Source organism: Gossypium raimondii, chromosome 2, assembly GCF_025698545.1.
Source record: "Gossypium raimondii isolate GPD5lz chromosome 2, ASM2569854v1, whole genome shotgun sequence".
Lineage (NCBI taxonomy): Eukaryota > Viridiplantae > Streptophyta > Magnoliopsida > Malvales > Malvaceae > Gossypium > Gossypium raimondii.
In genome coordinates this window covers 20,612,282-20,639,152 of record NC_068566.1, presented here as the reverse complement: position 1 = coordinate 20,639,152, position 26,871 = coordinate 20,612,282, and the positions used below count along the sequence as shown (strand labels likewise).

At 34.3% G+C, this 26,871-nt stretch overlaps 1 protein-coding gene and 1 long non-coding RNA gene across 2 annotated transcripts; both read right to left on the bottom strand.

Annotated features, from left to right (window-relative positions):
* Positions 1 to 1,766: 1,766 nt before the first annotated feature.
* Positions 1,767 to 22,441, bottom strand: LOC105788376 (putative elongation factor TypA-like SVR3, chloroplastic). The gene is made up of 14 exons (XM_012615255.2): positions 22,144 to 22,441; positions 21,944 to 22,053; positions 20,472 to 20,675; positions 19,423 to 19,599; positions 18,915 to 19,067; positions 18,003 to 18,092; positions 17,552 to 17,686; positions 17,298 to 17,414; positions 16,832 to 16,983; positions 16,679 to 16,763; positions 5,059 to 5,153; positions 3,564 to 3,729; positions 3,076 to 3,271; positions 1,767 to 2,376 (listed from the first exon to the last, which is right to left on the bottom strand). Exons 1-14 carry the CDS (start codon positions 22,361 to 22,363, stop codon positions 2,237 to 2,239), a joined length of 2,040 nt encoding a protein of 679 aa, XP_012470709.1. The 5' UTR covers positions 22,364 to 22,441; the 3' UTR covers positions 1,767 to 2,236.
* On the bottom strand, positions 4,109 to 5,052 carry LOC128036008 (uncharacterized). Its single transcript, XR_008192781.1, has 2 exons — positions 4,784 to 5,052; positions 4,109 to 4,333 (listed from the first exon to the last, which is right to left on the bottom strand). It is a non-coding gene; the product is annotated as an uncharacterized LOC128036008 (long non-coding RNA).
* Positions 22,442 to 26,871: the final 4,430 nt, after the last annotated feature.

The following is a 26,871-nucleotide window of genomic DNA, read 5'->3' as shown; positions in this document are numbered from 1 at the left end:
GGTAGGCTTAAAGCTTTGGATGATCATTTAAAAAGCAGGTGGAGATAAAGCTTTGGAGAGGAAGATACCTTAAGAGAGAGAGAGGACTAGAGAAAAAGAAGAAGAGAGACCTAAATAGAACTCCAAAGAAAAGAAAGAGAAAAGGTGATATTTAAATAAAATTTTAACTTTTATAGGTAGGTTTCTTTCTAATAATATTTTTGAATATTTAAATATAATAAAATAAAATAATTTTTTTTATATTTAAAAAATTAAATTTATTGTTAAATATTGTTATTATCATTAAATATAAAATGTTAAATTATTTGTTTTCAAATATTATTTTTTGACATAATTTTATAAAATTATTAAGAAATAAATCATATTTTTATAAATAATATATTAATTACTAGTTTTTCACTAGAAAATGCAAATTGTATTTAATAATAATTATATTAAAATATGGTTAAGTTATTTATTATTTATTATTAAATTATATTTAATAATAATCCTATTAAAATTTAATAACAATAACAATAATCATCTACCTACACGTAATTTCTATTAAAGGTATTTTGGTCACTTCACTTTTTTATTATATTATTACAATATCTATTCCATTCAACCAAATACAATAATATTATTCCTATTTAATTTTTAGTCTCTTTTAGTCTTTGAACTTGCATTGTTTGTCAAATAACCTCAAATGGATGAAAAGTTAACGATGTTAACTTTGCTAATATGGCATACTTGTGCATTGCCATATGAATGCTACATCAACATTTAATCAATTTTTAATTTTTAAAAATTCAAAAAGTTATAAAATTATTTTAGAATTAAATATTATTAAAATATATATAAAATTATAAAAAATATTTTTAAAATTTTAAAAATTAATTAATTGTTAACTTAACATACACCACATGGACTGTCACATGAATGTCACATCAACAAAATTAACAGATTAACTTTTCCATTCGTTTTGGGAGTGATTTAACAAACAATACAAGTTCAATGACTAAAAGAGACAAAAAATAAATAAATAGAGAACTAAAATAATTATATATATATATATATATATAAAATTAGAGACCAAATAATTCATTTATCCCTAAAAATTGATTTTATCTATTTAAACCCTTTTGGCCGAGAAACCGACAGCATCCACATTCATCTTGATATGGGTGACAAAGCTTGAAGAGCATAGAATATGGCATATTGCTAATCCTCAAATTTGTACTAAAGCAGAAAGCTAGGTTTGCAAATTACATCCTCAGCTGTGATCTATGTTATCTAAACTTAATGTGGAGTTACTTAAACTTAATGTCGAGCATAGAAAAAATATTATGAATTTAAATTAACTCTATCTAAATTAATATTTATACTTAATTATAAAATATATAATAGATGATTTTTTAACAGTGCACCAATCATCAGCCTGATCCAAAGTCCGGCTTGGTTAGAGAATTGAAAATATTTCTTTGTCCAATTCAAGCATATTCAGAGTATGTTTAACATTAAAGTTAAAAATCACTTTTCTAACTTAAACCATAATTTCAAATCAAAAGATTTGGTAAAAGGAAAAAGCTTTTCAAAATCTTGATTTTAAGCTTAGTCAAAAACCAAATCTTTTTATTTTTGAAAAATGTTTTTAATAAAATTACATTTTATCCCCTTATTATACTTTACATTATGTCTAAAATAGACATTTTATTTTCCCAAAACACTTACGAATAACAATGATAAACACCATCAAAATTTTCTAAAATACTTTCTAACCTCAATAGTAAACAATGCTTCTAAATTGTTTTATATATATTTAGAGACTTGATACCCATGTATCTTATAACATATATTGGGAGAATAACTTTTCACTGCCTTGCTAAATTCAGATAAAAAGTAAAAAATTGTCAATGAATAAATCTAGTTTCAAAATGTTGAAACAGCTGATAAAATTTTTAATCACATGAGGCTCAGGCCACTAAAACCTTAAGCAGGTGGTTCTTTTGTTTGTATTCCTCTCCAGCCTATATCATCCTATATAGCTGCTATATACCCGGAAGCCAAAAACTTGAAATAGCTTCCCTGAACCAATATGAATTGCATGAAGGGGGACTTCATACGCTCAAGAGAGATTCACATAGCTTGAAATTTGAAATAAGGTATATTTAAATTCAGAAACGTGGACCTTGCCGGTAGAGATTCAGATGGCAAGAAAGCTTTGCTCATGGTCCAACAATCTCGGAAAAGGCTGGATTTACCGACTTTTCTTCGCAGCTGCAAACTTTGGATTTTTGCACATTCTGATGCTTGAGGGAGTAACCTCCACCAACTCATCTTCTTGGATATACTCGATGCAGTCGTCCAGACTATAGTCCAATGGTGTATCAAGAACCACTGCATAATGAAGAAAAAAGAAGAAAGAGGGAAAATGAGAAACCATCATCTTATTTATTTTGATACTCGTACCCATGTCACCAATCTATGTAAGGACAAATCTGAGAAGTGACAAATAGAAACACAGCAAACATGGCTGATTGTTAAGCAGTCAGTTAAAACAATAGTAATGTTTCCGGGTATCTTATCAGCAAGAAACTTAGGCCTATTATATACTAGAGTTGATCATAACTTGGAGTGAATTTTCAAAGTTACTGGCACAATCAACAAGTGACCTGTAATGGAACACTTCTTCCTTCATTGTTATGTAAGTTGGGAAAAGGTAAACTTTTTCTAAGGACAAGAATCTTTCTTAGTTTTTAAAGAATTTGCAACGCTTTAGTGAATGCCTTTCAATTTTTACCGTCTTTTATTAATTTTACTGTAGTAATTAAACATTCATCAATGTTTGTGTTGTTATATGCAACATAAATCATTTCAAAGAATATAGGTTGATGAGGTCAATGATTAAATATTAAATTAAATGATGATTCATCATTTTTGGTAATAAGCAGAGTGATTCATTAATCATTAGTATCCATTTCCCATCCTTCTCTCTATGCTAATTAATTCAGCTCAATTGCCATTCAGTTAACATCAAGCAGAAAAGTAGTTAGCATAAAGTAGAAATGAACAGAGAAGAAACTAGAATGTTCGAACCTGTTTGTTCTTTATTGGAGCGTACATTGGTTGCAGCCTTTTTCTTGCAAACATTAAGGGATAAGTCCCCAGGGCGCTGATGGATGCCGACTATTTGACCTTTATAAACTTCAGTCCCAGGACCAATAAACATCTGCCCCCTCTCCTGAGAACTAGCAATTGCATAAGAAGTACTGCTTCCATCCTCGAAGGCAACCTGAAAACCAATCTCATGAGAGTCAATCATTCAATAACTGTTCAACAAAGAAAATTCAAACTTCTAAAAAAAGCAGAAACCAGGAACTGTTTGAGATGTGCTTGTTTGTTATAGGAAAATAAAGCTGCAAACTCAAATTGTATCTCATCAATGAAGGATAAAGGTAAAACTGTCTTAGCACAATATGCCTAATATAACCACTACGGATATGGTCCAGGAACTACAACATAGCAAGAATGATGACTTGTGCTCAGCCTCCCAATATTTCGATGATTAGATAAAAAATTATTACCAATGAACCCTGATCCCGGGTAACAATATCACCAGCCCAAGGTCCATAACTATCAAATATTGTGTTCAAGATAGCCGTTCCACGAGAAGCTGTCAAGATTGCATTCCGCAATCCAAGAAGGCCACGTGTTGGGATCTTATATTTCAGAAGTGTTGTACCTTCGGCCCTAGAAAACATAATCAGAAGTATTAGATGGATGACAGAAGAAATAATGTGCAAATTCAAGAATGGACTGCCATAAATTCTTGGAGGAGATATTTATAGCTGAAATAGGCAGCAGAAGGACAAAACAATTGCCATAAAATTAGAATACTTTCCGCTATATTTTCACTTCATAAATTTCACTTAAATTTTATATCTAACAGACTGCAACAAGTATTTGGATAGCATAATCAGTTCATGATTTAAAGGAGGAAGTCCATCTTGTTAATAACAAGGGTAAATTACACCACAGTTCATCCAACTATTGTGCCTTTTATTTTTTGGTCACCCAACTATCAAATTTTTTAATTTGGTCACTCAACTAATCGAGATTTTTTTTCCCAATTTCATTAACTGCCGTTAAATATTTGACAAAAGGGTGACGTGGCAATTAAAAATCAGTATAATAACAAATTTAGCCTCAACTTTTACATATTATATCAATTTAGTCATAAGTTAAAAAAATTAACCCTCAAAATTTACAAATTGTCTCAATTTGATCCTCAAAATTTATTTTCCTCCTCCGCTTCCCCCACTGCCACTACCATCATTGCTTCCACCTCCTCCACCTTTCTCCAAAAAAAGTTTAAATAATCACCAGTAATGTTGATTTAGAAATGGAAAAGGAAATTCAAGAACAAACTAATTAATTTCAGTTCTTTCAACAAGTGTACCAATTCCGCTAGAACCCATTACTCACAACTTACTCCATAAGAAATTATCGGATAAATTAAATTTATTTCAAAGTCATAAGAAATTCAGATATATTAGCAGACTAATTATGAACCAGAAAATAAAACCTATTTCCAAGGGAAAAGGGTCCCTAACGTTAAAAAAAAACCCCAAATCCTACACAGATTTAATCAATTCCAACGTAAATTCTAAAAAACACCTAAAATTCGCAGACTGCAAAAGGCATTAAATTTACCAAATCCTCACGGGTTAAGTAATTCTGATCAGAACAAAATCAGCAGTTTTTTAAGAGAATAATGAAAAGATAGAAAGTTCAAGTGTTGAACCTGTTGTTGGATCCTGGCTAACTCAGCAGGTGACATAAGACTAATTTGTTCCCAAGCGATTCTAAACAATTCAGGATCCATCATTCCATCGAACATTACTGGTGATTATTTAACCCTTTTTTTTTTTTTGTAGAAAGGTGGAGGTGGAGGTGGCAGCAACGATGGTGATTATTTAACCCACTTGTTCTTTCATTTAAATGTTGTTCTATCTAATAACTTAAAGGAGAGTTATTGAAACATAATGGGAAATGTAAATAAAAGAAAAAGTCACATACCCAACTCCTTGCATATCTATCATCTGTCCACGCCTTCTCCCAAGAAGTTCAACCACAGCCCCCATGTGTTCTTCGGGCACTTCCACCGTGGCAATCTATAAAGAATCCACATATTGGGGGGGGGGGGGACAAGTTAATTATATAATAAAAAAGGCACAATATGATCAAATATTAATAGAAACATTTTATCCCATCATATTTAATGATACTATCAGGACATGGCTTTATAATTCATAAGAATCAGCAAACATGATCTTAAGTGAACTGTAGTATCCCATCTATGAACAAAAGTTCTCCCTCTAGCCTCACTAGCATTCATTATGCATGCTAGCCGTTCTATTAATGAATACAAAGAAAATGACCAGAAAATATCAATTAGTGTGATTTTATGACATTATGCATCAATTATAGTGATTTTAGGACCTTAGTTTTAGGAATTATTTTACCTTGATAGGACTGGTTTAGAGGATTGTTTCCAAGTTTATAGTCTCTCGTTATATATAAATTACATAGGCTTGTACCACTGTTATATGCTAGTCATTCAAGAATATATTCTTCTTTTAACCATCCTCCCTTCCTTTCACATGGTATCAAAGCCAAATTTGGGTTTTTTCGGAGTTTGCTTTTGACCTTTATTTCTGTTTTTTTTTTTTTTCATTTTCAGCCTTCACTGCTCGATTTTTCTGGTGCTTCTTTCTTTTTTTTCCTTCCTCTGAATTTTCAGCCTACATTTTTTAATTTTAGGGCATTTCTTTTGCTTGTCCTCTTCCTTCAACCGAAGTTCATGATGTCTGTGACCTCTAACATGTTTGACAGCCAAGTGACTGAATCTTTGAGTAGGAGATTGGCAGAATATTCAACCGAGTTATGAATGAATGGGAAAATTTACCTAAAGTGGTCCTAGCTCAAACATTCTTAAAGGTGATAGGAAATTTGACTTATCTTCTTGGAACTAAATGGTTTGATGCGTAGGACAAAGAGGATTCTATGATTATGTCACGGCTATGGAATTTCATGACTCTAAAAGTTAGTGACACATTCATGTTCTCATCCACTACAAAGGATGCATGGATGTGGTTCGAACAAGGATATAAATAGCGTTAGTGGTTGTGTTTTCAATCGCATCACATTTATTGTGATTGTGGCCTTAACAGACGCTATTGCGGCCATCGCAGTTGTGAATTTATTTCATTTTGCATAATTTATAGTAAATTTAATAATTATGATGCAATCATGGTCCAAGACCCTTCCAAAGCTGCCGAAGAACCCATGGAGTTATCAATGGGGCCGATTACTCGAGCTTGAGCTAAGAGGTTCAAGGAAGCTGTTGCGGGCCTTATTGATTGAATTTGGGGTGAAGCCGTTGCGGGGTTCATTGATCAATCATGGACATGCACTCCATGCGTGACATGCAACTTGCTTCAAGCTCAACTTTAGCTTTCTTCAGCTTGTGGTTCAGTTATTTAGTTAAATTAGTTTAAGTCTTTAATTATGTCATAATTTGAACATCATTAATATGAGTTTTAATTATGTCATAATCTGAACATCTTTAATAATGGTTTTTAATTATGTCATAGTTTAGGACATTTAAAACATATTTTAAATGTCTTAGTTTAGACGTCATTAATACATGTCTTTAGTTCAGACCAATTAAATTATGTTTAAACTGTGTTCAATGTGTCTTGTAGGGTGTTCAATGGACGGCATTAAAGAGGGAAACATGCATTTTGACGTGCATGCATGGGGGAGCTGCTGGTTGCTCTCTTCCAAGCAACCTTTCGTGGAATGCAATGGACACAAGTGTTTTCACATTAGTCCAATCAGCTAGTTGCTAAGTTCACACCAAGTGACCGTTCAATTTTGGCTTTTCACACTTGAAGGTTGTTTGTGTGCCCTTAGCAACATTAAAAGGAAGAATGCACATTCAGCTTCCCTAGAAGGCATCAGCCCATGTTCACACCTTCAAAAATCGATCAGCTACTTGAACAATCAGCTTAAATTTGGCTGTTTGGGGAATGAAATTGACATGACTGTTGGCGTCATCTATGCCTAGGAGTCTTCAAGAGCCTTGTTGGATAGTTCAATGGTCATTCAGCTCAATTAAGTTGAATTAGTCCATTCGGATGAACATTTGTACAAGCTATAAATATTAAGCTTACATCTTGTATTCCGGACTTTTTAAACCTTTGATGAATTTATATCTAATTGTGAGTCATTCAACTCTCTTTGTTCTTTTGAGACTCAAATTGACTTATCTCCAATAGATAGTGGGTCATGGTTCAATCTATCAGCCACTTCCACCTTAGTGTCACGGGCCGCAGTTCAAAGCCCGTGACCATCGCACCAAATGTATCCAATGAAGGTCTATCGTTTAGATAGGAATCATTTAGCCCACGAGAACTGGCTCGATTTAAAGAACTGTTAAAGAAGCCTGTCAGGTTGAAGTCTGGTTGGCCCGATAATGAAGATATGACAACTTAGGCTAATTTGGTAACTAATCTTAGAAGATTGAGGGAATCATATCTTGTAAAGATTAAATTTGATATGACATCTTGTAAATCCCTAAAATAAAAGGATATGGTTAATCTCGTCCGTCGATATAAATGTATCTTCACCGTCGGTTTTGGGGGAGCTCAACTAAATAAAGAGCCTCCCCCTCATTTGTATTCACTTCATTTATGTTTAATTATTATTTGTGAATAAGAGAGCATTTACTCAAACACTTTATGTGCGCTCTTTCTATTATTCTTTATTGTTCTTTGTTGTTCTTCTTTTGGCATAAATCACTTCCGCTCTTTAATTTGGTGCCTTGGAGGAGTTCTTAAAGAATCCTCACTTGAGTAAAGGCTGACTTAGGTGAGTTTGGACGAACGGATCGCGAGACGAAAGGTTTAGCCCCTTGACAAGTGGCATCCGAGCTGTTGGTTTAAACTAAGTGATATTCAAGTTATTCGTTCGAAGGCACCGGTGGGATGTTCAAAGGTGAGCGAGAAAGTCTTTGAGGGAGATGTCGGCTGTTGAGGAACGCCTGGGTAAACTTGAGGAGTCCATGGAGGATGCAAAAGAGTCGGACAATGCGCTTGGGGAAAGCATTAAACACTTGAGGGAGCAGTCCAGGGACTTTGTGACCATTTGTCTCACTTCCCAAAGGGATAGCGTGCAAGAGTTGTTAGATTCCCAAAGGAAAAGACTGACGAAGAGGAATGATGCTCTCGAGGCCATGATGATGACTTTGAAGGAGGAAACAATGGTCACGACGAGGGCTTTGAGCACAAGAATAGGAGAGCTCGAGGGAAAGCTGGCCTTGTGCCGAGAAGCCTTGGAGAAAGGAGTGTCAAGTGCAGCACTCAGTAACGAGGATGTCCCAAAGCCGAAAGAGTTTGTGAAGAAAAAGTCTGCATGCGATGTGGACAATTTCTTGTGGAGGATAGAAAACTACTTCCGTGCCAAAGGCATCGTGGATGATGCGGTTAAGGTAAACACTGCTTCAATGTTTCTTACTGATATTGCGCTTCTATGGTGGTGAGGCAGGACCACAGATAAAAGGTAAGGTGAGATTGGGACGTGGCAAAAGTTTAAATGCGAGTTGAAGGGACAGTTTTACCCAGAATTTGTCGAGGAAGAAGCTCTGGCAAAGTTGCAAGGGATAACGCAACGAGGCACAGTGGGGGAGTATGTTTAAGAGTTCAAGGAACTCATGCTTCAAGTTTCAGATATGACCGAGAAAGAAGCATTGCTTGCTTTTCAAAATGGATTGAAGCCGTGGGTCAGACAGGAGGTGGAACAAAGAGGTGTCCAAAAGCTATCGGATGCCATGACGGTAGTAGAGTCCGTAGTCAAGCTTGGTCTAGAAAAAGACAAGCTTGGGTCTTCCAAGTCTGAAGAAAGGGGCATATGTGAAGAGAATTACAAGGAAGATGTTGATGACAATAGCAACGGCAACAGTAGTGGTAATGAGAAACCACAAGTTGGGAAGAAGAAACCCAAAAGAAAAAAGGACAAGCTGAAATACTTTCTCTGCAACGGTCCACACATGTTAAAGAAATATCCGAAGAAATCCACGCTTAAGGAGAAACCTGTGGGTAAGGCCTTGGTACTTGGTTCGAGCACAAGAGGTGTCGAAGCCAAAGAGGCCGAAAATGAAAAGTTAGTGGAATGCTTCTTATGTCATGGTCCGCATAGGTTGCGAAAGCGTCCGAGGAAGTCTATCATCGAAGGGAATGATAAAGCAGACAATGAGCCCAAGAAGCTCGGTTTGAGCAAGGGAAAAGCCGAAACCAAGAGGGTAAAGAGGAACAAAAAGAAGCGAGTAAAGTGCTTCTTGTGCCATGGTCCGCATGAGTTGCGAAACTGTCCAAAGCAAGCCGGAGTCAAAAGAAAGGCAACGTGTGAGCTTGGTGAGTCATCAGAGAGGCTTTTACCCAATGAAGAGGTGAGTTTGTCATCGAACTTAGAGGGAAAAGTTGCGATAAAAATAGTGAAGCTGGGACCAATGAGGCTCAAATTAAGTAAAGCGTCGGAGTTGACCGAGTTATCAACAAGGCTTCCACCTATGGGAGAGGTAGGTGGTGCATTGGACTTTAAGGAAAAAGAAGTGATGCATGTGAGACAATTGACCAAAGTAAATGCAAAGGTACATTCCAAACACTTTGATAGTGTGTTGCATTCTTACTTGTTGACTTGGCAAGAACGTAAGGGCCATTTCGAAGTTTTTGAGCAAAGAGGCCGAAAGACTGTAAGCAAAGCGAAGCCAAGTGTTGTGAATCAAGAGGATTCTGTTTGAGTCAAGCTAGAATATGGGCAAGAGAGTGACATAACTTCTTATCGAGATGTACAAACGAGTAGGACAGGTTTGAGTTAGGAAGCGACGTAAGCCAAGGCGAAAGTCTCCAAGGAAGGGAAAAGCTAAGGCGTCGAGACGAGACCGAGGCGAATCAAGTTAGTGCCATTCGAAAGTCGCAACAAGGGCGTTGCAAGAATGGGTGGGGGAGCATGTCACAGGCCGCAGTTTAAAGCCCGTGACCATCACACCAAATGCATCAAATAAATGTCTATTGTTTAGATAGGGATCATTTAACTCACGAGAACTGGCCCGATTCAAAGAACTGTTGGAGAAGCCTGTTAGATTGAAGTCTAGTTGACCAGAAAATGAAAATATAACAACTTAAGCTAATTTAGTAACTAATCTTAGAAGATTGAGGGAATTATATCTTGTAAATATTAGATTAGATTTGATATGACATATATTGTAAATCCCTAAAATAAAAGAATATGGTTATTCTAGTCCGTCGATGTAAATGTATCTTCACCGTTAGTTTTGAGGGAGCTCAACTATAAATAGAGAGCCTCCCCCTCATTTGTACTCACTTCATTTATTGTTTCATTATTCTGTGTATAAGAGAATTGAGAGCATTTACTCAAACACTTTGTGTGTGCTCTTTCTGTTGTTTTTTATTGTTCTTCTTTTGACATAAATCGCTTCCGCTCTTCAGTTTGGTGCCTTGGAGGAGTTCTTAAGGAATCATCACTTGAGTAAAGGCTGACTTAGATGAGTTTGGACGAACGGATCGCCTAAGGCTGCACGGATCGCGAGACGAAAGGTCTAGCCCTGTGACATTAGGAGCATCATAAGAATCGGGCCAATATTCCCTTTTTAATATTGGTTCATTCTTTAGCTTTTAAGCCTATCCTTCATCGATCCCTTTGCTAAACAAACAAATGATCTTTTGTTAAACCTATCTTTGTCCAAATTCAGTCTTTTGACAAACTAGACCGAATACTACTTAATTTTACGATCGGAAACACAAACGACTCGAATCAACCGAGTATGAGATTGCATCAAATTATAATTATAAAAAAATTATATTACATGATTTTTTTAGTACTTTATGATATTCTATAATCTTTTACTTGATTTAATGTTTTATTACATTTTTATGATATTTAAAATAATTCAAGATATTTTAATTTATTTCTTTTTAAGTTAAAATGATTTATTTCTCAACATAAATATAGATACAAATGAGATACTTTTTAAAAGAAATTATATTATTTAAAAAAATTTCAGAAATAAATTTTATTTTTCTATATTTAAACATAAGCATATCTAACAATATTAAAATAAATATACTAAAAATATATAAAAATACAATAACTAATATTGTAACTTTTTTTCCCATTCCCTTTTTTTTTGCCAAATTCCTATTCCTTCTCCTTATTTTACTCTTTTTTCCTTATTTTGCACCCAAACTTGAGACTGCCACATGGCCATTGCTCATATACTCATTGAAATGGTGCACTAAACATAAAAAAGAATACTTTTTTTTAAATTTAATTTTCCAACATTTTTTCACCTCCATCTTCTCTCGTCCTGTGTACTTTTTCTTTCTAATTGTAGCTCCTTTGTCACTCCATCTTATCTCCTTCAAAAACTTCTCATATTCTTCACAATGCTAGTAGTTCCTCATTTTTTCTTTGTTCTTAAAATACTGAGAATTAGAGTGAAAATGGGATTAGTGGCATTCACAACCATTTTTTCCCAAATAGCGGTGACTGTTATATCGTTATTTGAATCCTTGGGTTAGACATTCAAAGGCCCAAGATGCTACTTTGGTGTATATGACATAAAAAGCAAGGTCAATGCAACCAAACAAGGTAACAAAACTATCGGAGTATGTTAAACTCCTAAAAAACTCTTCGATAAGAGATAATTATTAGATGCATTGAGATGTGTGGTGAGGCAGTAGTGATTTTAAAGAACTTTATTGAAAAGGAACAGATCTATGACTTTCTTATTGGTCTTAGTTCTACGAGGCATTTGCAAGTGTACAAGGACAGCTCCAATTTTAGAACTAATGCAAGTTCAAGAGTCCAACACTAACTTTAGAACCAAAGAAAAGGAACCAAAAAGTGTACAAAACACCCATTATATCTCCTATCCCATTCTGTATCATTTCAAAAATTCTCTCCATCCCTTAAAAGATTTTGTTACAGATTTTTAAGCTTAACACTAGGATTTTATTTTCTTTCCTTATTCACACTATATAGACTTGTATATAAATACACTAGCTCTAGAGATGAAAAATGTGTGACTTTTCATTAGTCTATTCTTTGCTTTCAATTTTTTCTTCATTTCAGTTAACACGGTGGTATCAAAGCCTCTTCTCTTGATTTACTAAATTTAGGTTTCATTGTTTTGAACACGAACCATTGGGGTATTTTATGCGTTATTTTTTTCAATGTGGTTTTTTGGATACATTGCTGGCACAAGGTGGTGAATTTTATCATTACTAATTAAAATTTTTATGAATTATAAAATAGCCTAATTAGAAAATTTTTCATTTTAGGGGGATCCGAAACCCTTGCCACCCCCTAGCTTCGCCACTAATCTCCATGGCCAATCTGCACTTTTCGAGGACTGAAGACCCTACACGTGAAGCTCACATGCTGCTTGAAGATCCACAACCCTACTTCACGCGCCAACGCGTGGAGCACGGTGTTGCCATCGGCTTCCGTCTTTGACATCAATTCCCTTGTTCAACCCTAGTCTAATGGTTGGTTGTTTAATCGGAGGAGGTTTCGTGGGTTTGTTCATATTTTTAGATTTGGTACTGTTTTCAACACTATTTAAATATTGTTTGAGTACTATTTCAACACCATTTTGGGTTGTTTGTAATCTTCTTTTTGCAAGATTTGCTACTTTTCATCATATCATGGGTCACTTTACTTTTGCAAATTCAAGTAAATCTAATATATGTTTTATTTCATCTTCATCCAAATGGGCCATTGATTTAAAAGCTACAGATCATATGACAAGTAATCCCAACCTTTTCTCTACTTTTCAATCACATAATTCACCTTCTCCTATTACTATCGTTGATGGATCTACCTATAAAGATGGTTCTAAAAGTATTAACCTAACTTCATTTGTCGCCTTATCATCGATATTAAATTTACCTAACCTCACCTTTAATTTAATCTTTGTTAGTAAACTTACCCGTGACTTAAATTGCTTCATTTTGCTTCGTGACGAAGCACACTATTAGTAAAGGACACATATCTAATGGTCTTTATATTTTTGACTCGTGCATTCCTCGATCTGTGGTTTGTCCTACTGTTCTATCTCTGATAAAGCACATTGTCGATTGAGACATCCTTCTCTTTCTTTGTTGAAGTTATGTCCGCAATTTCAAGACTTACCTTCATTGGAATGAGAAGCATGTCACTTTGCGAAGCACTGATAGGGCCCCTTAAAACCGAGATCTAACAAATGAGCTAGTTTTGTTTTTAAGTTACTACAATTGGATGTTTGGAGGCAATGTACAGTAGCATCTAAACCTGGATTTAGATATTTTGTTATGTTTGTGAATGATCATTCTCGAGTGACTTAGATATATATTTTATAAAAAATCGATCAAAGATGTTTTCTCATTTTCGTACTTTTTCGAACTCCATTTGGTTGGCTTGTCCAAATTTTGCGAAGCAATAATGTTAAAGAATATTTTTCCAACTCTTGCAAGGCCTTTAGTACCAAAACTGGGATTCTTCATCAATCCTCTTATGTTAACGCGCCATCTTAGAATGGGGTAGTTGAACAGAAGAACAGCTATCCCCTTGAGACAACCAGAGTTCTTTTATTTCAAACGAAAGTTCTTAAATAATTTTGGGTTGATGCTCTTTCGACGATATTCTTTCTGATCAATCGCATGTCTTCCTCCATGCTTGATGGAAATAACTCATATGTTCTATTTTCATCTTAACCATTATTTTTAGTGGAACCAAGAATTTTCGGGTACGCCTGTTTTGTTCCAAATGTTTGACCTCGTTTCACTGAGTTGGACCCAAAATCCTTAAATTCTCCGACTCCTGCTCCAACAAAACCACCTCTCAAGTTTATCCCAAACAAAAAAAGATTCACGATACATGTCCTACACCGATGTCTTCATCATCAAATCCATCCCCAATGACGTTGACTTTCTCATTGCTCTATGTAAACGTAAACATTAATGTACCTATCCTATATATAGTTTCGTTTCATATAACCATTTGTTTCCCTGCTCTTTAATTGCATCCTTAGATTTCGTTTCTATTCCTAGGACAGTTTGAAAGGCTTTGAGTCATCCTAGTTGGCATGATGCGATGTTAGAGAAAATACATACATTAGACAAAAATGATACTTGAAACCTAGTGGATTTACTTGTTGGTAAACAAGCTATTGGTTGCAAATGGGGTATTCAAGGTTAAAATTAATCCAAATGGCTTAGTGGCTAGACTTAAAGCTAGATTAGTTGTAAAAGGATATGCTCAGACTTATGGGATGGATTATTCAAATACTTTCTCTCTTGTGGCAAAACTCACATTTGTTCATCTATTCATCTCACTAGCCGTTTCTCATAATTGGCTTTCACATCAATTAGATATCCAGAACGTCTATCTTCATAGGGATCTCTAAGAAGAAGTTTATATGGAGTAACCACCTAATTTGTTGCCCAGGGGAGTATGGAAAGGTTGTCATCTAAAGTATTCCCTTTATAGATTGAAACAAAGCCCTCATGCTTGGTTTGGAATTTCAGTGAGGTAGTTCAACAATTTGGACTAAACAAAAGCGATTGTGATCATTCAATGTTTTTTATAAACAATCAAACTAAACAAAAGCGATTGTGATCATTCAATGTTTTTTATAAACAATCAAAGGCTGAAGTTATTCTTCATATAGTATATGTTGATGATATTGTTATTATAGGAGATGATGATGTAGGAATCTTCTCTAAATTCTTTCTTGCATACTATGTTCCACATCAAACACTTGGGTCAGTTGAAATACTTTTTAGGGATAGAAATGTCAAGAAGAAAGGAATTTTTCTGGCTCAAAAAAAATGTTCTTGATCTACTAGCAGAAATTGGAAAAGTGGCAACTAAACCTTGTATTACTCCAATGGTTCCAAATGTACATCTTACAATAGATGAGTATTGTTACTTGAAATTAAACTCGTCCTGATATTACATTTGTTGTGGGTATTGTTAGCCAGTTTATGTCCACACCCAAAATCAAACATCGGGCAACCCTATAGCAGATCCTATGCTACTTGAAAGGAGCTCTTGGACTTGGCATATTATACAACAATCATGGGCATTTTTGTATTGAGTGTTTTGAAGATGTTGATTGGGTCGTATCTAAGATAGATAGGTCTACTACTAGGTACTTTGTTTTAGTTGGTGAAAACTTAGTTTCATGGTGAAGCAAGAAGCAAAATGTTGTATCTCAATCTAATGCAGAATCGGAATACAGGGCTATGGCACAATGCTTGCGTGAAATTATGTGGATATGACAACTATTAACTAAAATTGGGTTGGAGTATTCGTCATCAACGAAACTCTTGTGTGATAATCAAGTTGCTCTTCATATCGCCTCAAATCCAGTTTAGTATGAAAGAACCAAAAACATCAAGGTTGATTATCACTTTATTCAAGAGAAAATTTTAGATAATTCAATCTCCACGAGTTATGTAAAGATAGGAGAACAACTTTTTGATTTGTTCACAAACATACTAAATGAGAATTGGGTTGACTATCTATGTAACAAGTTGGGCATGAACAATATCTATGCTCCAACTTGAGGGGAAGTGTTACATATTATTAAGCTTTACACAAGGATTTTATTTTATTTCTTTATTTACATTATGTAGGCTTGTATAAATACACTAACTCTAGAGATGAAAGAAATGTGACTTTTCATCAGTCTATTCTTTTCTTTGGTTCCATTCTTTTCTACGTTTCTATTAACAGTATTTCTATTCCAATGACATATTCAAGGTGTTATCTAACAAGGAATTTAAACATGCCATGAAAACAAAAATGTAGGCTTTAGAGGAAAATAAGACATGGGAGTTGGTAGAATTGCCTAAAGGGAAAAGCACGGTTTGACACAATCGGATGTTCCCAATAAAGTACAAGGCAGATGGTTCTCTTGGTAGGTATAAAGCTCGACTAATTGCTTAGTGTTGCTCTAAAACTTATGGAGTGAATTTTCAAGAGGCGTTTGCTCTAGTTGCTGAAATGAATGTAGTTAGTGTTTCGTTATCTTTAGCTGCAAAGTACATTGGCCTCTTGAACAAATCGATGTGAAGAACACCTTTCCATATGGGGATTTTGTGGAAGAGATATACATACACTGTTATGTCCTGACTTACGAGTCGAGTTTCTTTAGAAAGGCTACTACAAATGAGAGTCCCTTACCTTAAACTCATTAATAGAGAATCTTAGGCCTCTTAAATATTGGAATAAATACTGACTTAATTTATTGCTGCCAATCAACCTTTTAAATAGAGGTTACATGGGTTTACTTGTTTGAATAAAAGATTTACAAGCTAAGGAAATTAAAACAAGGGGAAAACAAATAAGAGATTTGAGAATCTATAAGACCTAAAATTTTAAGTTAATTGCCCATTTGCATGCCTGATTTCGTGGTTTAACTATTAATGGAATAAATATGATAAAACCATGAGGAATAAAAACAAATCACCCTAATTAAAGGAAACTCAAATACATCCATTCCATGTCAAATAGGGTCTAATTATAAACAAGGTAAATGAAATTTAGGAAATTAGAATTAAAATATCACCTCGTATGGTTCAAGCAACTTGTCAGCAACCTTTTTGTTAATAACTTTGGGAGGTCCCACCATAAATTCATACCCTTCTCTTCGCCTGGAAAGCAGCTCCGCTTAATAATATGCACAATGAACATCAAAAAGAAACAAAAAAGCTTAACTTACATGTTTTCTATCAATATGGTAATATGTAAAGTACCACGCCCACTAACAATAAATGTATCGGCAGTTTCACCGTCTTCTACTCTCATTGCTAAATTTCGCTCAAGCTCGTGATAGAGTCGATCTCGTAGGTTCCTGCTAGTAACATACTTTCCCTAAAAAAGAAACGGAGAAAGGGATATCAGTTAACTTCTTTATTCACTGAATTGTAAATTAAATAACGGAGTTTCAATGACTAGAAAGAGATAGTCATGTTAATTAGTCAAACATGGATCACAATATGCAAGCAAACATTGGGTGGAAAGAACCAATATTTTTCACTCAAAGGCAAAGGCTTAAGAAAGCTTTCTTTACTTAGCATAGAATTCAGTTGAAGCAATGTTGAGACAAATAACTAATCAGTGAAAGATATATAGAGAAAGCCACTTTCAAGACTCATAGGTTCTTAGTTAGTTGACACTTGGCATACCTCACGGCCAACAAATGGTGAAGTGTTGATAGAGAAAGCCATTTTCACAGTTGGTTCTTCCACCTTAATGGCAGGTAATGGCTTTCCAAATGCTTTATCTGCAATAGTCTCTCCAATCTGATCAAAGAAACTAAATTAGTTATCATGAACTTTAAAGCATAAAGAAAAAAAGGTTTGAAGAAATAAACATTAATACATTATAAAATAACGGTAACATCAATTTATCAATTAATCCATGAGAAATAGGAACTTACCTGAATATCTTCAATTCCACAAACGGCACAAATGTCACCAGCTTCTACTCTCTCAACAGGGGTCTTACTAAATTTCTCATAGACAAAAAGTTCAGAAATTCTTGCATATCTACATGAATCTTCTGAGGTGCAAACCTGAAAATTTTCATGCCACACAATTTAAAAGAGAAAAAAAAAAAAGTTCAGTTTCTTCTTCATAGCAAATCCTTACAAATAACTGAAAGTGGTTTGTCTATTATAAATTATGATGAAATTAACAATAGAGATAGGCAGTGATCATCAAGGATTATGAAATTTCGTTCTGTCCTTAAAAGTTGCTTATTATTTCGTGGATATTCTTAACATCCTACCTCTCTTTCATTTGGATAGTCAAAATTATCCTCAATTCCATATATATACATGTTAAGCAGAAAGATGTGCAAACCAGAGTCCAGAAAAGAATCAAACTTACCCTTACTTCCATTCCTTTCAGAAGTACCCCAGCATGCAAGCGCCCAATAGCTATTCGTCCTTTATGTTCATCATATTCAATATTTGTAGCCTGCAACACATTCACAGAACTTTCCGGTTATAAACTTGTGCTGAAAATATATATATTTAGAAAAAAACTCAGACACAACAGAGTTAAATGGAGAATGCATGTATATTTCATTATTTTTCCCAGGCGAGAATAAAATGTTTCCTCCTACACTTCAATATGTTTTGATTTGTTCATGATAATCAATTGGATTCTAATATTCAACGCAAGTTTTTCTTAAGTCAATCCTGTAGCTTGGGCTTTCTCAGTTTCCTAGACAGATAATGTTCATGAAATTAACAACAAGAATGTCCTTTTAGTTACAAATTCTGGTCTCATCCAATAAAGATTCATTATTGGAACTAAAAGAAATATATCTCATTACTAAGTTGATACAGATGTATGTAAATTGCTAAATGTAGCATATTGAAAAAGGCAAACATTGTAATCTGTCAATTTTATCCATTCATATTTTACCATTATATCTATTCACATATCACATATCATCTATTTCTTTTTTCTGTTTTTTTTTTCCTCCTTTCTTGACAGAACATATCACCTATTTCTAGGCATATGGACAGTGATAATCACCTTTCTTGTCAAAAAGTTCTAGATTAGTCTAGTTTGGCCAAAAAAGGTGTTGGTGGGGAAAAGATATAATCAAAGACTTCTAAGTATAAAATTTAATTAAACATACCCATAGCAACATTTTAACCTTATCTCTGTTGAAAGCAAGTGGTTATAGCATAGTTTTACGTGCTATAACCAAACTTAACCAGGAAAACAGGATATAAACGAATGCCATGTAAGGGTCAACTAAATAAAGTAAAATAAACAACTACTGACAAGCATTTGCAGTGCACCATCTTTGTCAATATGTGGACCAGGTATACGTCTGATTATAGACTCAAAGAGAGGCCCAAGATCTTCTGCCAAATTGTCAGCAGATAGTCCTGCCTTTCCTTTTATACCACTTGCATATATTGCTTGAAAATCACACTGCATACAGAGAAAATTTAACACAAGATTTATGTTTAGATGGAATATCTCAAGGACCTTGAGATATCAGCAAAGATTCAAAGATAAAAACAGAAAATACCAAGAGGCTATTACTTGCAGAAATCTTTCATTCAAATTTATCTTTGGATAAAAAACCAAGGAAAAGAAAAGAACAATTCTAATCATATCGTTTCTTTTTCTTTTTCTTTGTAATACTAAACAGTAATTCCTACTATTTAAGAGATCATGTTCAGAAATGTTGTCAAAATATTGGTCTGTGTGGTCGAACTATTGCATTGATGCAACATGGCATGTGACCTGCATGCTAGTCACTCTTTACAAACATAATCAATACCTGCTCATCTGAAGCATTTAGTTCGATAAACAGTTCAAATGTGGAATTGATAACAAAATCAGGACGAGCAGATGGTCTGTCAATCTTATTGACAACAACGACGACGGCATGCCCAAACTCTAGAGCCTTCTTCAAAACAAACCTTGTTTGTGGCATTGGACCCTCAACAGAATCCACCTAAAAGCAAGAAGAAAATGCTTTAGTTCATAATTAAGAAAATCCCGTCTTGGATACAGCTTACAAGAGAAGGCTCCCAAAAGAAATAAGTTGGGGCAAACCTCCAACGAACCTTATTTGACAACCAATTATATTTGAATGTGATCGAAAAATTAGTGGTTAGAAGGGGGGGGGGGGGAAGGAAGTGGATTCATGAACAGGGGAAAAGGAAAACTAGACCAGTTTCATTAAAGGAAGAACAATATGTTTCTCAGACAAATATTAAGCCCAACACCTAACACATATAACGTATGCTCCATACAAACCTTTTACAGGTTATAAGGACCTCAATCATTTGAACTGGGTTGCTTAAGGAGAAGGAGAAACTCACATATTTTCCTTATCTCAATTGACTCTTTCAAAAAATAAATAAATGTTCTACAGCTCTACATTAATGGAAAATACTTGCAACAATCAATTCAAGGATATGAAAAAGGCAGCATCAACTTGATATTTTACCTATAAATTTCTCAAAAAAAAAAACATATATCTTAGGTTATTAACAAAAATTTCCCTAAAGACTCAATAACTGAGAAAATATGCAAGTTTAATACTAAAATAATAATATGTTTTATCTCTTCTACATAAAAAGTGCTTCATAACATATGTATTTTAATGGTGAAGGTCCCTAGTGAAAACTTTTGAATGCACTGTTGGCATGAGGGACCCGTATAAAATAAAGATATAAAAAACTGTATGGCTTTAGACAAACAATTTTATGAATCTAAATTTTATTTTTTTATTTTATACTATTCACTAGAAAAAAAAATTACTTTACAGGAGCACCACTTGAAAAGATGAAATTCCAAAAAAGAGAAAGTGAGAAGCACTACCACTAGAAGAACTCCTTCAACCATATTGAGGATGCGTTCAACTTCACCTCCAAAGTCAGAATGTCCAGGAGTATCTATTATATTAATTTTTGTGTCCTTATATGTGATAGATGTATTTTTGCTAAGAATTGTAATACCCCTTTCCCGTTCAAGATCATTTGAGTCCATTACCCTCTCTTGTACGAATTGATTATCCCGAAAAACCTACAAGAGAAAATCAGTAATGAGAATTAGCATTACAACTCGCATAATGCTACAAGTTTTATTATCAACATAGGCAATTTCAAATAGAGACCACGGGACATCTTTTGTCCTCATAGAATTTCAGATTATATAGAATCCACCTCTATCAGATAAAGGGTATGGTAACATATATATATAAATCTGTATATTTTTTGGGTAATGAAAGACAAAACACAAGCTAAGCAGCAACCATTCTCATCATCCCTACATCTCTTTCATCATCTTGGAGAAGTTGCAACACTTCATTAGGTGGTTCTTGGAAAACACACATGCCGTATTGTCTCCCCAGGGCAATAGGAGTGATATTGGTCAAAAGGGATGAGTACCAAAATATCATACAAAAAGTTCCCCTTCTATCCAATCCTAGAGCCTTTCTCCCTCATTAATCTCAAGACATCCATTCAGCCCAGCTCTCATGTCATTTATCAATCCTTTGAGACATAAACTGCAACAAATTCAATTAATGGCTCTAATCAACCCCTAAGGTTGAACCCTAGTAAATTGGAAGATGAAGAGTTCACAAGAAGTAAAATATCCTAAAATTCGATATAAATAAATAGTAAAATAATAAAACCTAATATATACAACATTGGGCTCATATATCATGAAAATTAAGCCTAAAAATCGAACCTAATATGATTTAAACTCGAATTAAAATCCAAAACTCGTAAATTCCCGCAATAATCACGTCCAAAAATTTTGTTCGCGCAGTGTTCAGTAAAATAGTCATAACTTGAGCTCCCGGACTCAAAATCGAGTGATTCAAAGTGCCTGGATTCAATCCAAATAGTCACAAATTAACTAATCTTTTGAGCTTGAAAATTGACAGCTTGTTTGAATTGTCACAAATTGAGTAATCTTTTGAGATTGAAAATTGACAGCTTTATTGAATTGTCACTAATAAATTTCACCCCATTCATGTATATATCATCAAAGCTAGGCCAAACAAGGGTTTTCAACTCCAACTTTTAGCTTAAATTAAAGCGCCCAAAAAAATGAGTATTTTAGACTAAACTGAAGCTCCGGATGAGATGATAGACTCTTGCAATAAATTTAATCTAAGAGTAGTCTTCACTGCAACTCTAATGGCACGAAACAAACTCTTATCCCGATCCAAATTCAGAAATTATAATAATAAATAGGCACAAAGCAAACAGAAAAGAAACAATACATAAAGAAACTGAAACAATTATGAACGACTTAAGCGGATAGAAACCACATTCGTTCACCTTTGACTGTTTCAACATTGCATCGACCAAAGTAGTCTTTCCATGGTCAACATGCGCCACGATTGCTATGTTCCTTATATCGCTTCGCCTCTTTAACTGACTCCTCTTCTCTAGTAATCAACCACAAACTTTAAAATAATAATAAAAAGGATCTCAGAGAAAAAAAAAACCAACTTAAAACTAAAAAAGAAATAAAATACCGATTGCAGGTTTAGCCGCCTGAGAAACAGAGCACTTGACCGGTTTAGTGAAAGTCCTAGAACCAAATTTGAGACATGTTTTGGAGTTGAAGGAAGAAAGTGGAGAAGAGATGAGACCGGAAAGCTGCGTGGGAAATAGAAATTTAGGCTTAGGGTTAGAGCTAGGGTTAATGAAAGGAGATTTGAAGGAAGAGTTATGGAAGGTAATTGCCATCTCCATTTCTCCTTTCCTTTCTCAGTTCAGCGAGTGAGTGAAAGGAAAAAGAAAAATGAAAGGATTGGGCAGATAAGGCTGGTATTGAAACTAACCGAAACTTTTATTTGGGTACTCCTAGGCCCGATTTCATCCACGTCATCATCTGTGGGTCCAAATTTTGAGGGATCTATTTTTAAGCCTAGATCCTAATCTTAGCCCCAAAATGTATATGTGGCCTGTTTTTTTTTCCCTTAAATACGGGAAAAGCAGCTCTAGAGTAATGGTTAGCATTTGAAGACCCCAGTTCAAGTTTACATATACTGTAGAAGATTAAATTTTGTAATTATGTATTTAATTTGTTGAAAAATTACAGCTTTTGGAAGTAAATAAATTTCAACAAAAAAACAATAACCAGGTCATTATTTAAATTTTTTTAATGGAATAAATAGTTAATAGTAGAGTTGAAAAATGGGCAAGTTCGGATTGGATTTACTTTAGATTTGGATTTTCTTGAGTTCAAACCCTTTCAAATTCGGATTTTCTCAAGCTTTGATTTTTTCAGATTTGGGTTCGGATAGAGTCAGGCAAGTTGTGATGTATTCAAATAATTTTGAATTTTATAAGTTATAATATTTTAATTTCGAATGTAATAATTCATTTTACTTTTATACAATGACAACGCAATTCAAATTTGACTCGTAGAAAACATAAATTCTATATATAATAGAGTTCTTTTATATAAAATAATTAAAATGCTTATTGGCTGTAAAATTATTATTCTATTATATTATACGAATTAACAAAAATATCTTTTATTGCTCATTATTATATTATATTGACAATTGAATAAATTTTATCTTTCTTATTAAATTTATAAACCTAATACTTGTATTCTAAAATATTTATTCAAATACAAATATATTATACTAAACCCAAATTCAAATAATATACTCATCATTATCCCAAACTCAAAATAAACTAATTATAGCTCAAATCTCAAGTCCAAAATAAAAAGAAATTAAAACCCAATATCCAAATAAATTCATAATAGCTAGGATGAGAAAAATAAATAAAATAAAATATAAGGGAATTTGAACATGAGACCTCTAGCAATTAATTAACACACTAAACCACTAAACATTTTTCTTCCTTATGTTACAAATTTGCATAATTTAATAAATAAATTCTAGGGCGTGATAACTCTACCCCCCTTAAAGAAAATTTCGTCCTCGAAATTTACCTGATCCAAATAAGTGATGAGATTGTTGACAGTGGCACATCCTCTCTTCAAGTTCCCAAGTGGCTTTGCTATAACCATGATTCCTCCACAAGACTTTCACTAGAGGAATTTGCTTCTTCCTTAATTTCCTGACCTCGTGGTCTAAAATCTGTACTGGCTCTTCCTCATAAGTCAAATCGCGTCTCACCTCAATCTCATTAATCGAAATCACATGCGAAGGATCAGAACGATATCTCCTCAACATAGGCACATGAAATACATCATGTATGTGATCCAACTTCGGAGGTAACTCTAATTGATAAGCCATTGGTCTAATCCTCTTAAGAACTTTATATGGCCCAATGAACCTCGAACTCAACTTTTCTTTGTGTCTAAATCTCAATATGTTCTTCCATGGTGAAACATTTAGGAAGACTTGGTCCTCAACACTGAACTCAACGTCTCTTCACCTTAAGTCAGCGTAGGACTTCTGTCGATCAGATGCTACTCTCAAGAGATTTCGAATCAGCTTTACCACATTCTCAATCTCTTGCACCAAATTTAGACCCAATATCTTATTTTCTCCTAACTCAGCCCAACATAGAGGTGTATGACATTTGCGACCATACAGTGCTTTATAAGGAGCCATCTGAATGCTCGATTAAAAATTGTTATTATACGCAAACTCGGCCAACGACAAGTGTTCCTTCCAAATGCCATTGAAGCCTATTAGACAACCTCTCAACATGTCCTCTAGAACTTGTATAACCCACTTAGATTGCCCATCAGACTATGGATGAAAAGCTATACTAAAATTCAATCGTGTCTCCAAAGCCTCATGCAACTTTTTCCAAAATCAAGATGTGAATCAAGGGTCCTGATCATACATAATGGACAACGGTACACCATGAAGTCTCGCAATCTCTAAAATATATAACCTCGCCAACTTATGTAAGGAATAATCAGTACGGACAGGCATAAGATGGGCTGACTTGGTCAGTCGATCCACTATAACTCAAACTGAATCTTTCTTAGTAGGCGTCAAAGGAAACCCACTAACAAAATCCATGGTCACATGCTTCCATTTCCATTGAGGGATCTGAATTGGCTGTAACAGTCCCAAAGGAAATTGGTGCTCAGTTTTAACCTGCTGGCACGTCAAACACTTACTTATATATTCAACCAAATCTCGCTTAAGTCCTAGATACCTAGATACCAATACAACTCTATCAAGTCTCGATACATCTTATTCCCTTCAAGATGCATAACATACGGGCTATTATGCACTTTTCGAAGTATGGACTACTTTAACTCTCGATCATCGGGCACATAGTACCTTCCACGGGAACACAAAATTCTAGGAGCATTAATGTTAAAATCAGTAGTCTTACCTTCCTCAACCTGTCTGAAACTGTTGCGTGTAAATATGATATACGAATTATGCAAGTATACACATCGAATCAAATAATAAAGTGGTAAGTGAGATCGTCTCCACAGGGATCGAATTAGGTATAGAAATGGTCAAGTTATGATAATGATTAATGTTACGGCAAAACCAAGTTAAGTACACAGTGGTAAATTGAAATAATAAGGATAAGTACAAAATGTATACTGACTAATATTGGAAAATGTTAAGGCAAAACAAGAGTAAAAATGCAATGGCAATTACAAAAATAATTACGTGAATAAAATGCAAGTGAATAAATAAATAACTAAGAATGCTATGGCGAAGATACTACGACAAATGATAGAATTTCTATGTTATTGATTGGAAGGCTAGGATTACTAAGACTCTACCCTTACTTTTAATAATGCCTCAGCAAAATCGTACTTAACCTACTGCTTAGAAGAGAACTAAAGTACCCTGCTTCAGATCTAAAGTTACTTGGCCTGTGTCTATAGGCCTTAGCATGACACCTTACACTATTTTATCTTTATTCTATACAAGCGTTGCTCTATGTCTAGAGTCTACTGTAGGTATTCGGTCGAATACCCATTTGTATCATTCAATTTTAGTCCAACTAATCCCACCTTTTCAGAATTATATTTAGTTTATGTGTATATTGCACACTCATCTATGTCTAAAAAATGTACGTATATAGTTAGGAAATAAAATAAAATAAATTAAATAGTATATTAAATCAAATATATGCTTCAACCATTAAAAAAACAAAAGTTTCATCATGTAACCCCAACGCTATGAGATTTAATCTATGGGTTGTGATTACAATTCAAGTTTAAAATAACATCCAACATCGTTTCAATCAAGTTAATTTATTGGAGAACAGATTAAGAAATAATATAAGAACTTAGGAAGATGGTTGTCGCCAAACCAATCCATAATCCAGCAGCATAGTGTCCTGTGGTGGTTGAGAGGGACTACCTGTAGCTACCTTTTTCCATCTCTACTCAGCCGCTACCCTCTATTGTTGCCTTCAGATCTCCATACCCGTTAGGGTTTCCACCTTTGGCTTTTTATAAGCTTTTCTTCCTAGGATAGCTCCAACAGCCCACGATATCCTCTTTTCTTTTCTAGGCAAATTTTTCCGGTACAAGTAGAGTTGGGCTGAGACTGGTATGCTTTGAGTGTTGACTCAGCCATATTCCTAACTTACCATGGCATACAAGGTGGCAAACTGTTTAACCTTTTGCCTTGACAAACCTTCACTCCTTTATTTATTTCTCTACATTTTACACCTGTCAAACCACCAAACACAACCCTTCCACATGCAGTTAAAAGTATCTAACATGTAAACACAGTCTAAGCTCCTAATGCAAATGATAAAAATACTAATAAAATTCCCTTACATACCACTAAATGTACCCAAGTACAAGCAATTAGTTAGGTCTAAAGGCATGAAATATAACTTTTTTCAAGAGTTATCATACTGCCAAACCTGAGCTATTGCTTGTCCTCAAGCAAAATATGCATAAATGCATGTATACAACAATATTTCTAGTGCATGTACCCATCTTGTACTATCAATCTATTTGGAGACCAATATATACATCAGCTCTCAGTCATCTTCTCTAGTTAAAAACCTGTTCGAATTTCAAAGTTTTGAGTTAACAAAGGTAGTGCAGAAATTTGCTCCCTAAGAACAAGATTTCCTAAGTTTCATGTATATTCTGGCCATAGCAAATATCTCCTAGCATACTTAGTTCATTTGTTACCTAAACTCAAATCACTCTTTCTCTAGCATACTTGTATAAACTATTTACATTTGTGTTTTTTTGTTTTGTTTTTTCTTCATATAATATTAGTATATTAAGGGACTTAGCATGTCACAAAATTCTTTAACTTGATAATCAC